The 12,745-nt window shown below is 34.8% G+C and overlaps 2 protein-coding genes across 2 annotated transcripts; one reads left to right on the plus strand and one right to left on the minus strand.

Annotated features, from left to right (window-relative positions):
- Positions 1-9,918: 9,918 nt before the first annotated feature.
- Positions 9,919-12,491, plus strand: LOC143258969 (uncharacterized). The gene is made up of 7 exons (XM_076519645.1): positions 9,919-10,244; positions 10,320-10,506; positions 10,581-10,709; positions 10,770-10,955; positions 11,032-11,299; positions 11,378-11,567; positions 11,640-12,491. Exons 1-7 carry the CDS (start codon positions 10,145-10,147, stop codon positions 11,696-11,698), a joined length of 1,119 nt encoding a protein of 372 aa, XP_076375760.1. The 5' UTR covers positions 9,919-10,144; the 3' UTR covers positions 11,699-12,491.
- Positions 12,010-12,485, minus strand: LOC143258972 (uncharacterized). Its single transcript, XM_076519648.1, has 2 exons — positions 12,359-12,485; positions 12,010-12,298 (listed from the first exon to the last, which is right to left on the minus strand). The coding sequence occupies exons 1-2, from the start codon at positions 12,483-12,485 to the stop codon at positions 12,066-12,068; spliced, it is 360 nt and encodes a 119-aa protein (XP_076375763.1). The 3' UTR covers positions 12,010-12,065.
- Positions 12,492-12,745: the final 254 nt, after the last annotated feature.

Consider the following 12,745-nt stretch of genomic DNA (forward strand, 5'->3'; position numbering starts at 1 on the left):
ATTTCGTTGTTAAATTACTACACTGAATAACTTCGCCACTCTGTCCATTGTGTCACCAGATTACGGATTTTAATCGCATCTTCTCTGTTCAAAGAATTTCGTAGGAAAATGTTTTAACGTTTGCACAGTTCTTGGATATAGTTACACAGAAGATAAATATTCGCCGAATTATGCTCCGCAGTTTCAAACAATAGATCGTACTTCATTTAGAGATCCACAGTTTAAGGATGCACATACGTTTTCCAATACAACGAAAAAGACATTAAAGATCGCACGGTATCTGAAAGCAGAAAATGAATGAATTTTCACGCCGCGAAACCTATGAGTCTTAAAATAGTATATTAAAATTTGTTAACCTCTTTGGGATTTGATAAAACGTTAATAGAGTAACCAAACTCTGAATTTCTTCTATACTCGCAAAACTTTACGTTTACGTAAAGATCGTTGATAATTAAAAACTGTGGACATCACCTTGAAATCATCCGGGAGAAACAGTTTCTATTTCCTGTGTAGAAAATAATCTGTGATCAATGCGCAAGGACATAAAAGCTACAACGATATCCCTTCATTGTTTTTGTCTCACCGTATCGGTTATAATTAACGTTTACCATTGTTCTCTTCGTTGAACGGACTGTTGCCAACAACGGTCTACGAACTGCATTAAAAATCACGTTAAAGAATCGCTAATCTCGTTAAGGCGGAAAGAGGCGTGATCCTTTTGTAACAGTTCTCTGCGTAACACAAATATTAAACGCAGCTTGAGCACCGTATTCATCAAACCCACGGGCAGACTTTCATTTCGACCGAAGTCTCGGTGATCTTTTTACTACCGAAACAAAGCAATCGCGAGAAGCTCGGCGAAACAACACAAAGGAGCGCGCGAAGCAATCGTTTCGATGGAACAGACGAAGTTATAATAACGATCCGTGCCTTCCATTCGAACTTTCCGACACCCGGCTTTTCCAGGAGGTTCGTATCCGACAACCGGAAGTGCCCTAGCGCCGCAGAATCGCAACTTCTTCCTCTTCATCGTTTCAACGTGCTAAAGTATTTGCAACACGGAAATGTGAATCCGGGGATTTTTTTAAAGGGAACTGCTCCGCCTCGATTCAGAAACGAAATAAACGGTGCAGTATCGAACGGCGGCCGAACAATGCTCTGTTTTCTCTCTGGTGATTGTCTGGAGAAAGAAACATTTAACCGTTTGCTGTATAGGATTCACATGCTGCGAAGATTTCGAACGATATTGACTAATTATCAGCGACGAAGAAGTTTTATGCGATGTAGCTATGAAACAAATATAACTCTGCACTAATAGTAATAGTAATGCTAATTGTAGTGTCTCAATTACATTACTCATGAATAGAATGTAAACCGGCAAAGTAAGTAACTATTAGTGCAAAGCTATATTTGTTTCACAGCTACATCACTTAGAACTCCTTCGTCGTTGATAATTAGTCAATTTCGTTCGAAATCTTCGCAGCAAATGAATCTTATAGAGCAAGGGGTTAAATATATGTAATTGAGACATTACTCATGAATATAATGTAAACCGGCAAAGTAAGTAACTATTAGTGCAGAGTGTTATATTTGTTTCACAGCTATATCACTTAGAACTCCTTCGTCGTTGATAATTAGTCAATTTCGTTCGAAATCTTCGCAGCAAATGAATCTTATAGAGCAAGAGATTAAATATATGTAATTGAGACATTACTCATTAATATAACGTAACCGGTAAAGTAAGTAACTATTAGTGCAGAGTTATATTTGTTTCACAGCTACATCGCTTAGAACTCCTTCGTCGTTGATAATTAGTCAATTTCATTCGAAATCTTCGCAGCAAATGAATCTTATAGAGCAAGGGGTTAAATATATGTAATTGAGACATTACTCATGAATATAATGTAAACCGGCAAAGTAAGTAACTATTAGTGCAGAGTTATATTTGTTTCACAGCTACATCGCTTAGAACTCCTTCGTCGTTGATAATTAGTCAATTTCATTTGAAATCTTCGCAGCAAATGAATCTTATAGAGCAAGGGTTTAAATATCGAAAATACGAAACACATGAGAATATGAAAATCATTTTATTTGTATTATGTCTCAATTACAAATAAATTGAGGAGACGGGCATAGTAGTTCGATTGGTCGTAACGAATTCTGAGATAAAAAACAAAGGAAACATTTAGGAGAAGAATAACAAATTCTGGAGTAAAAAGAAGGAAACATTTTGAAGAATGGTTAAAGATCTTCATACGCTAAAAACATATTGAAGAGTCGGTATAAAAGTATTGTTACAAGTTCAACGTACTATGATTTTTCCTTGCTGTACTCTGGGAAACAATCGCTTAATTAATTCTCCGTACAAGAAAAAAAAGAGATAAGCAACTCGCGTACGCGTGTTCCCGAGTCTTACGAGCGGCAGGAGACGAAAAAACGCTCTCTTTCCGCGCAGCACGCCGCGAATTTATCGTCCCGTTTATTTCTGGTGAAAGGGGATCGACGGGAATGAATTGGAGGAGTTTTATGAAGTGCTCTTGAACGCATAAAAAAGAGGAAGCACCGTCGCGTCGGATGTGCCGTGACATCTGGAGAAACGCAGGCTTCTTGCCAAAACATTAAATCGCCGACGCACGTCATACGCGGGGATTTCCGTTTGGTGATCGTTGCTAGGTACCCGGCAGATCGTTATCCATCTGTGACTGAGTTACTTCTTAAAAAGATCTGGTTGGAATGGCCGCGCGGCTAACGGGAAAATGAAAACACGAACAATCGTCCTTGTCACGGAGACAAACGATAAGCATGTTTGTCCAAGGATTATGCGTTCGGAACGTCCTCCGGTGGATTGATGGAGGTGTAAATCAACGAAGGATCCACGGGCACGAACATCATCCGCAATTCCTCAATGTTCGTCCCCCGGTTTCCACCTACTTCCGGTTCCTTCGCTGTCTACGTCGCCAAGACGGATTGCTTGTCATCCAGCTCGCTGCTACAACCCCCCATCGAATGCGAACTATTGGATAATTATTATATGACGGTAATGATCACGCGTCGCATGGCGCAGCCACGCATTATTGAATCGCGAAAATAACTGTATTTATTACCCTATTAATTGGTTAGGTTCATTATTTCACCTTTTGGTGGTGTGCGCCGCCAGAAATATTGATCGTGCTACGCGGTTCTAAACAGTTAACCCGGCGTCAGTGTGGTATAAAAATGGGATGTGATAAGTGTACTACTACGTATCCTGAACAATGTTTTTAACAATACGTTTAAAAGAATAATTTTAGCAAGGAAATTTTTAATTCAAATAATACATTTGTCAATAATATCATAAAAAATACAAGGATGTGCATCGTCATTAGTATTATTATTATTATTATTATTATTATTATTATTATTATTATTATTATTATTATTATTATTATTATTATTATTATTATTATTATTATTATTATTATTATTATTATTATTATTATTATTATTATTATTATTATTATTATTATTATTATTATTATTATTATTATTATTATTATTATTATTATTATTATTATTATTATTATTATTATTATTATTATTATTATTATTATTATTATTATTATTATTATTATTATTATTATTATTATTATTATTATTATTATTATTATTATTATTATTATTATTATTATTATTATTATTATTATTATTATTATTATTATTATTATTATTATTATTATTATTATTATTATTATTATTATTATTATTATTATTATTATTATTATTATTATTATTATTGTGATTTTGTTTAAAGCAGATTGTACAAGTGAAACGTTAAGTTCCAAGTATGTCGCATTTCAAACAAGTATAAAAAGTCTTCCAATCTCTACCCATGCATAAAACCTAAGCTAACACTTCGCCCGCTTTTGTTTTACACGTTAACCAAACGAATCGTATTTCATTTACGATATCACATTTTAAACGAATGTCTTGTTCAAACATTTTGCGATACCTAATAAAAAGAATCTCGGGCGTCATAAATGTAAACGTTGCAACATCTATCAACCGAAAAACTCGTTAGACATTCGATTATTATCTCACGGTGCCAACAAAAAGATGTTCGCCGGTACCAGAACAGTTTTAATTATTGTGCGGTTGTCCATCTTGATCAGAACGATTTGCATATCTCATTAGGGCTAAGCTCTGTATCTCGGCCAGGTGTCCAATTTCCGACGCGGTGTGCAGCACACGAACCATCTCGCGGAGAATTTATGCTCGCGCGCGATACCGTATTGAAAGCCGCCGATAGCGAGCCTCGATAGTTGATTCATCATTTCGACCTTCGTCATCGATGAGCACCCGTTGTAATTTAATGACCCGGCGCGCTATCGGGTTGCTGGCGATCCGATTCTTCGCCGCTCGAGATTCGAGGGTTAATTAATCATGGTAACGGCGTCCGTCTCCGGTTACTCTTCGCGCCGCGCCGACCGACGCAGTCGTTAGTAAACGAGTCGTTAATCATTGACACCCGAAATGGCACGACATCGATTCTCATGCTCGCCTAACTGTGTCACAACTTATCGCCTGTGTTTTCATCCCGCCGACGACGACGCTGGACTCTACGGATCCTGATGCACAATCAAAATCTTTTCCATCGGTTGCTATAAACAGAAACGAAACGGTAAGTATGTACCTTCTTTCTTCAATCCCTTGCCGTACTCGACGAGTCTGACTCGCGATGGAGATTTCTACTAATAATCTATTGGGTTGGCAACACTAAGTAATTGCCGATTTCAGTTATAAATGTCTCTCACTCCCATTTTTATGATATCCGTAAATGTTGTATTATAAAATTATTATTATTATTATTATTATTATTATTATTTTATTATTATTATTATTATTATTATTATTATTATTATTATTATTATTATTATTATTATTATTATTATTATTATTATTAGTATTATTATTATTATTATTATTATTTTATTATTATTATTATTATTATTATTTTATTATTATTTTATTTCTTATTATCCGTAAATGTTAGCAACTGGACAAATTGAATGCAGCGGTCAAGGAAAAGCGACCAGAATTGGTCAGTCGTAAAGGTGTTATTTTTCACCATTTTCCTAAGCCGCACACGTCTTTGTCCACACGGCAAAAATTGATGGATATTGGTTGGGAATTGATGTTACACTCACCATATAGTCCTGATCCCGCGCCATCGGATTACCACTTATTTCGATCCCTGGTCAACTCCCTTCGTGGTAAAACTTTTAATGATGATGACACTGTAAAATCTCACTTAACTCAGTTTTTGGCCGAAAAGGATCAGACTTTCTACGAGCGTGGAATTCTCAAGTTGTCAGAGAGATGGCAAAAGGTCATCGGACAAAATTGAGAATACATTATAGATTAAACTTCATTCCAAGTAAAAAACAATTTTTTATTTCATTGAACGAATCGGCAATTACTTAGTTGCCAACCCAGTATTTAGTATGAATGTCGTTCCATTCTTTTAAGTGAAGATTCATTTCTGTTTTCTCGTCGTCGATATTTAATCATTGGATCAAATGTAGGCACACAATAATTATAAGTTCTCTTTTTCTTCTGAGAAATAATCTAAGATTGACAATGTTAATTGTACAACTTGAATTCTATTAATTCGTCCACTATTTTAAATACCACCTACTCAATTTTATCCGTTCTAAATGTAAAAAATGTATGAAACGAATTGTGAGTTATCAGAATGTACTCTTCACGAAAGGTATGCTTTTAACGGTTGTACGTATAAATTTTTCTCTTCATCCATTTCTTTAATAAATCTAATGTACGTATCTGACCATTTAATCTGGCTCCTGGTTTACTTCAACTTGTGATAATCTCAATGTGATCTGAACAACCAAAGATAGGGGTTTATGAGTAAAGTTGCAACAGTCGAAGTTCCGCCATTTCGTATCAGTCGGGATGTATAACATGGTAAAAGTTCATTAATAGGTAGCATATATAGATCGTATACGAATCAGTATAAAATTAACTTTACCTTAAGAACCAATGTCTTCTTGATGTGTAGTTATTTCAAGAAAATTAAATATAAATACGGTTAAATCTTTAAGGACCTCTTTCTTCTTGAACTTGCTATCCAAGTAGAAGCAGGGGTTGTTGCGAGAGGGTGAAACATTTATAGATCAATCACTTTGAAGTTCTGAATAAATATAGTGTTCAAAGTTCATTTTAGAAAATAGATAAAAATAAACAAATCTTGTGTGGACCACTGTCTCCTACAAATTGCAATTTAAACAAGCAAAAGTAGGAATTGCTTTGTAAGAGTGCACTACAATTACAGTTCGATCACTTTGGAGTTCGGGCAATCAAGAAGTAAATAACGCAGAACTGAATTTTCGTAGGCTACTATGCTCTTCAACTTGTAACCTTAGTAAGCAGAAATGGGGATATCTGGATGTGGGTGCATCGATAAAAATTCAGTGGATCTGAAGCTGAAGGTAAACAACGTGCTAAAAGTTGATTAAAAAGTACATAAAGATGGCCAGAATTTGCGTGGGGCACTCACTGTCTCCATCAACCTGCGAGCAAAGTAAGTAGTAGGGGTTGATCAATAAGAGTGCAACGGTCGAAATTCAGTGGTTTCGATGCCGGACCAGTGGCGCGTTGGAAGTTTGTTCGAAAATAGTATTGTTAGTCAGGATGATGAGTTTCGGAGTCGGTCGGGGATGGCAGAGCGTTTCAATTTTGTGGACCGGGGCGCGACAATGCCCGAGTCCTGGTCGACCCATCGCGGCCTCGAGTGGGAACGGGAAACTCTGGAATAGATCGGATTGCAATTATCCGGCATTCACTGGTTTTCCGGGTCGCATTTATTTTTAATCCCGACGGCGCGATGCGCGGCAGTTTACGAGGCTGACGTCAAGCTGCCTAGGCGTGGATGATTCGCTCCCGTGCACTTCGGCAAATCGCCAGTGTGCCGGTGATCGATTGATCACCCCCTCGTTCCGATACTATATACCCCACGTAAATAGTGCTCGGTATCCGAGGATGTTGTTTCCGAATCCTGTGACGTGTAATAGACATTTGATCCGTGTAGCTGGCTCGAAAGTCTCCGCTATCTTCTGGCAAGACGGTGCTGCGATCTGCTTTCATAAGGGTGCAAATCTCTACCCCATCGCGCAGATGTTTCGAAGTAACCAAAATAATGTTTCTACGTTATTCTGAGAAGATTAGGGGTTGATCTCAATCGGTACAAGATTTTTTGTTGTTTAAATAAATGAGCCGTTTATTTTGAAAGTAGCATAAGTCACTTTACCGTAATGAAAAGTGGTGATTTTTTAATGTTTGTACGAAATTATTTATACTGAGAAAAATATCAGTATCCTGAGATAACAAATACAAGTAAATCTTCTCGTAAGTTAGCATCCATATTTTTAAACGTGTTAAAACGCAAACCCTTAAATATATCGACTTAAAAACAAAGTGACTTATGCCACTTTCAAAATAAATGGATCAAATATTTATATTAAGGAAATATTAAATATAATAAATTAGAAAGTAGTTAGTTTTGATCCCTCAATAAAGCTTAATCTTCCTCGGTGAAGAACAAACGCTTACGCATGAAATGTGATCCTAATTACGCGATATGTGTAACAACAAAAACGAATATATTTTTCTGGTGAATTTTGTTATGAACATTTCGTCCTTTTCGGGCGAATTTGTAGGAATGAATATTTGTTATATTGCAAAATCCAGCAAATTTCCCAACGACACGAATTATAAATGTGCATTGGAATAAAATGACTTCTCGACGATTTTCCGAATACATATTGATGGCAAATAAATGCCGAAGAACGAAAGTATTATTCTTACACGACCCCTAACACGACAGCCTAATAATGAAAAGAAAGAAACATTGTTGCTATAGGGCAACTAAGGTCTATAAAACCAAGTGTCTCAAGGATAAGAAGATAAAAGTGTCGATGCTACTAGCACCGAGCGCTAAGGGTATTTAGGTCAAGTGATCCTCGAATAAGGATCTCCAGGGGGCCTCTTAATGAGAAAAAAGGAGTATCGATGACGTGAAGCTGCTAAGGACTATGGTAGCAATTGATTCAGTGCCGAGAACATCTTCGGGAAAAATGCGAAAGAGAAGTCTGAATTATCTGTATTATCTTAACTAAAAATATCATCGTAATTAGAGATCAATCAGTGTGAATACCTGATTAGTACTTACTGATACACGATCGAATTTGAAAACATAAAAAAGTACATCAAGGTAGTATAAAAAAATATATTTATTAGCAAATGACATGTAAATAAAATATTTCTCTGTCTACTAAAGCTTTCGACAAGAAACAATTTTCCAACTGCAAACAGAAACTGGACTTCCACAGATTAGTTTCCCCATGTAAACTGCAGATTGTATGCATTCATGATAAAAATGAATACTTAAAATCTAAAATGATAGAACAGCTGAAATGAATTTCCTAGTTACTGCATCTATTCTGGTTACTATGTATGAATACTTGCGAACGACTTGCGAACGTGGAGTAAAATAATAAAATACCACGGTGTTTTTTAACATTCTCTTCAAAATATAAAAACAAATGAATATATAAGATGTATTATTACAATCGTAGATCTAAGTAAGATGCATAAGACAGTATATTCTTAAAATAATCATTATTATTATAATTTTTGCTTAACCAAGGAAGTTAATCGACGAAACAATATATTATTTCGTAGTATTAAGCTCAATATTAAAAGGATTTATTTTACATACAAAAAGTTAAGACATTCGACAATAAAATTATTAAAACTTCTAAAAATGTAGTTTACCGATTTAGCCAGTGAACGGTTCATATACTAATATAGAAAAAGATAATCTGGCTGTGTGGTTCTGATTATTATCGGTGTGAAATCTAGCGGACTATCGATAGAGTTGTCATCGAGAAACCGCCCGATCATCGGGAACCCGTGTTAACGCCGCTGACTTTTTCTCGGCGCGAGCACGTCGCCGGAGAGCTGGTTCGAACAATGATCCCGTGAACTGTTTCGATGTTCGTCGGAGGATAAACCGGTCTTTAAGACGGGAACGAGGAGATCGAACCTGTGTCACTGTTCCTGCCTCGGTGCCGACCACTTATTTTCGCTTCGTCCGAATTCAATGGCAGAAGTGGCTGGCCGATTGCCAGTGACTCTCCAACGTTGTCTTTTTACAACCCCCCTGTAAGACGCGTACAAAACACCGGCCTGTGTTGTTCCCTTTCGGGAGAATCATCGCTCCTGATCAAATAAACAGCCGCTATAAACTGCCGGCTAAAATTGTTCGATCGAGTCTCTGTTGTTTTTTGAAGATCGTCTCAGTCCGGAGAACTTCCGGTTTCAGCGTTGCTATAAATTTCCATTTAATATTCACGAGTTTTCTGTTGTATATCTTCGGATAATAGATGTTGATATAAGAGAATATGTATTGGCAATTAAATCAGGAACAAGTTTGCAAATTCATATTTATCTGTGTCGCGATATGTAACGTTTTAATAAAATATCAATCGCTGTTTTTTTTTTTAGAGAAACATTTGTACAGTTAAATGATCGATCCAGATAATACCACCAATAATTCTTATATACACTTTTGCGAAGAATTAATAGTTGAACGATATTCGTTCACGTTTGAAAAACACTTTTAAATAGCCCGCCGGGTAGCGCGTGATTCGAAATTTGTTCGAGGTGACTGCGTAGTGTATGCTAAGCGAAAAGATTTTATTCGTGTTTTGAAAAACATTTCTAATCGAATAATTAGCACCGGAATCGATTACTGACAAAATATTGGTTCATTTTTGTACAGTAACGTGTGATGAACATTTGTGTTCATAAAATTACAAAGTTTCTATGAGCGTGATTGAGAATGCGCCTTGAATAATTCTTGTTCCGTGCTAATAGATCGACGCACGCATCTGCTACATTTGTTTTCCGTGTGTAAACTACAAATTTAAATTTGAACGTTCCAAAGTAAAGTAGATATTGTTTATTCTTTAAACAAATACCTATAGAATTTTAGTTATCAAATTTAAAAAATTAGTTTTAAAATTGCGTGTAAAACAAACAAAAGACGTGTTAAATGTTAACTTAGTCATTGTTCAAATTATGTATAATGATCTGTTTAATATTTTTGCCTATGGTTTATTCGCTTGTATTCGATGGACGTGAAGTATTGAAAGAAGTAGGAGAAAAACAATATCATATAATACAAAGTACCTGTCAAATATGTTAATATTCGTTAAGGATATTTTTTGCACCTGGGTGTTTTATATATTAAAATTTTCCAGAAAAAACTTCAGTTTCACAACATGGAATGTGCTGGCATAATGCCCTTACATCAATGAAACATGACTGTAATAATTTAAACGATGAGCAACACTCTGTTCTTGCTTTGAAACTGATGGACTGCTTTTTGGAAGATTCAGGTCATGCAACTTATAATTGTGATCTCAGTGATTCAGAAGCTAAGAGGCGGTAAAATGTGATAACTAGTATCATATTTTAATAATTATTATGTTCAAATATATTCATTATAATTTATTTTGCAGGAATTGCATCAACGATATGTCAGACAGAGCATTTAATGCATATAATGAATTTTATATACATACTACCCATATGTGCTTTTATTTGAACTATGAAGCTTGGCAAGCTGAGACCGATAGCACGATCAAACGGTAAGTTTTATAGAAGTGATAAAGCTATATTTTGAAGTAATTTGTATTTAATGTAACTAGATTGTTTCAAGTTTCTACACGCATGAAAGATCAATTATTAGAAGCTTCAGAAATGCAAGGGGCTATGCTTGAAAGTCAAAAAGAAAGCTTAAAAATGCAAAATGAGCTTTTAGACCATGGAAAAGAGCTTGGTACAGTACTGAAATCATCTTCAGAAAGCGTTAACAATATGGTGAAAGATTTCAAGTGCGTTTATAAGATGTAGTGTATGGATATCTAAGTATAAATGTTCTCACAAATTTGAAATTATTATTAATTACAGAGAAACAGCAAAAGATCAAAAGGAATTATTATTTGAAATATTTTCCTATTTACGCACTTTTCAAAATTGGATCATTGGTGAAGTTTCATGGTTTCAGTCAATCATGTATTATACAATTAGCTGTATTCTATGCGCACTGTTTAGTTCCTCTAAAAGAACAGTGGATGCTAGAATAACACTCTTCACAATATTAAGTGTGAATGTTATAGTAGAACGTATGTTGGTCCAGTATTATGGTAAAACTATGTTTTCTGATGAAGATAGCAAGGTAATATAAAATTGATTTCATGTGTGTGTTATTAATTTTTGCTTCAAAAACAAATAAATCTGTAATTGTTTAATTTAGGAGAATTTGGTGAGTACAACATGGATGTACAGAAAAATGGCTCTTACTCTGTGTGCATTTACATTACTTTGCACATACTACAATTATAAAGATGAACAAATAGAAAATTATAAAGCTTTAAAACGTATTGAACGTCAGTTGAATACTATTCAAGAAGTTACATCAATTTCTAATACTAATCATTCAATCCGTATGTATACTTAGCTGTAATCAGTTTATGGCTCAGGAAAGATACTCAAACTAACTTTATTTGTGTGTTCAGGCTACTCGACTCGATTGGCTATAAAGCGTATGCAATCTCAAACAAGTAAACAGAGTTGAATGGAAAGTTCTTGATAAGGTACCGTTACTTAATTATAGTGACAGATTTCACTTTTATTGATTTGTACAGTAAATCATACTGTATATGAATTGCCTCAAATTGCGCACATTGCAACTTTAAAATATGTAGCTACATGTGTAATATATTTTGGATAGTAGAGAATTTTTATATTGTAGGGCTGAATAGTTGAGGTTTTATTGTACTTCTTTCTATTTTACATTACACTTCATGCTGTACTAAATTATAGTACAATTGAGGTATCTTTTTAGGAAAATATGAAAAGCAAAAGTATAATGTAAAAAACTATGAATTCTACTATAATAAATATATTTATACTTATTTTTGTAACACAATATTTATAAACATTTATTTTGTTGGGTATTTCCTCAAAAGATAAGTGATCTGTGAATCTGTGAATGTCACAGTATCAGGCGTAGGAACTCCTATCTGCTGCAAACGCTTTTGTTGCCTCTTGGTTTCTTGATACTTTTTTATACACGAATTGAAATTATTGAACTGTTCCTTACATGCGTTATTATCAAAATTACTATCGCTCATACAAACGAATAATAACGACATTTCATACAAACAGTCGTTTCCTGTAATATTTAAACAATATTAGGCCATACTTCAAAAACATTATACATTGATGAATATACCGCTCATTTTGGATGATCCTCTAACGTGATTGTTCAATGAAAGAGGAGTCATTTGCCTGAATGGTACTTTCTTCTCATTTTGTGGAGTCCTTGCATACCTTTTAGTTAAGCATGCAGTCAATCTCATTTTCTACAGAGAAAGTGTAGTCGAATATTAGTAATCAAGATTTGAGGTTAAGTAGCATAAAAGTAAATTCAAGATAAAATACATATAATATTATACTGCAATAAAGATTGTAAAATATATGAACTAACATAAATAAATTATTATCCTTTTCTACTACTTTACGTACGGGGCTTTGAATTATTTCCAGTATTTATGTTAAAAATTTGTCGACAATAGATGGTGCGCCCATCAATTCTCATTCCTAAGTGTACATATTGTGT

This window comes from Megalopta genalis, chromosome 3 (genome assembly GCF_051020955.1).
Source record: "Megalopta genalis isolate 19385.01 chromosome 3, iyMegGena1_principal, whole genome shotgun sequence".
NCBI lineage: Eukaryota > Metazoa > Arthropoda > Insecta > Hymenoptera > Halictidae > Megalopta > Megalopta genalis.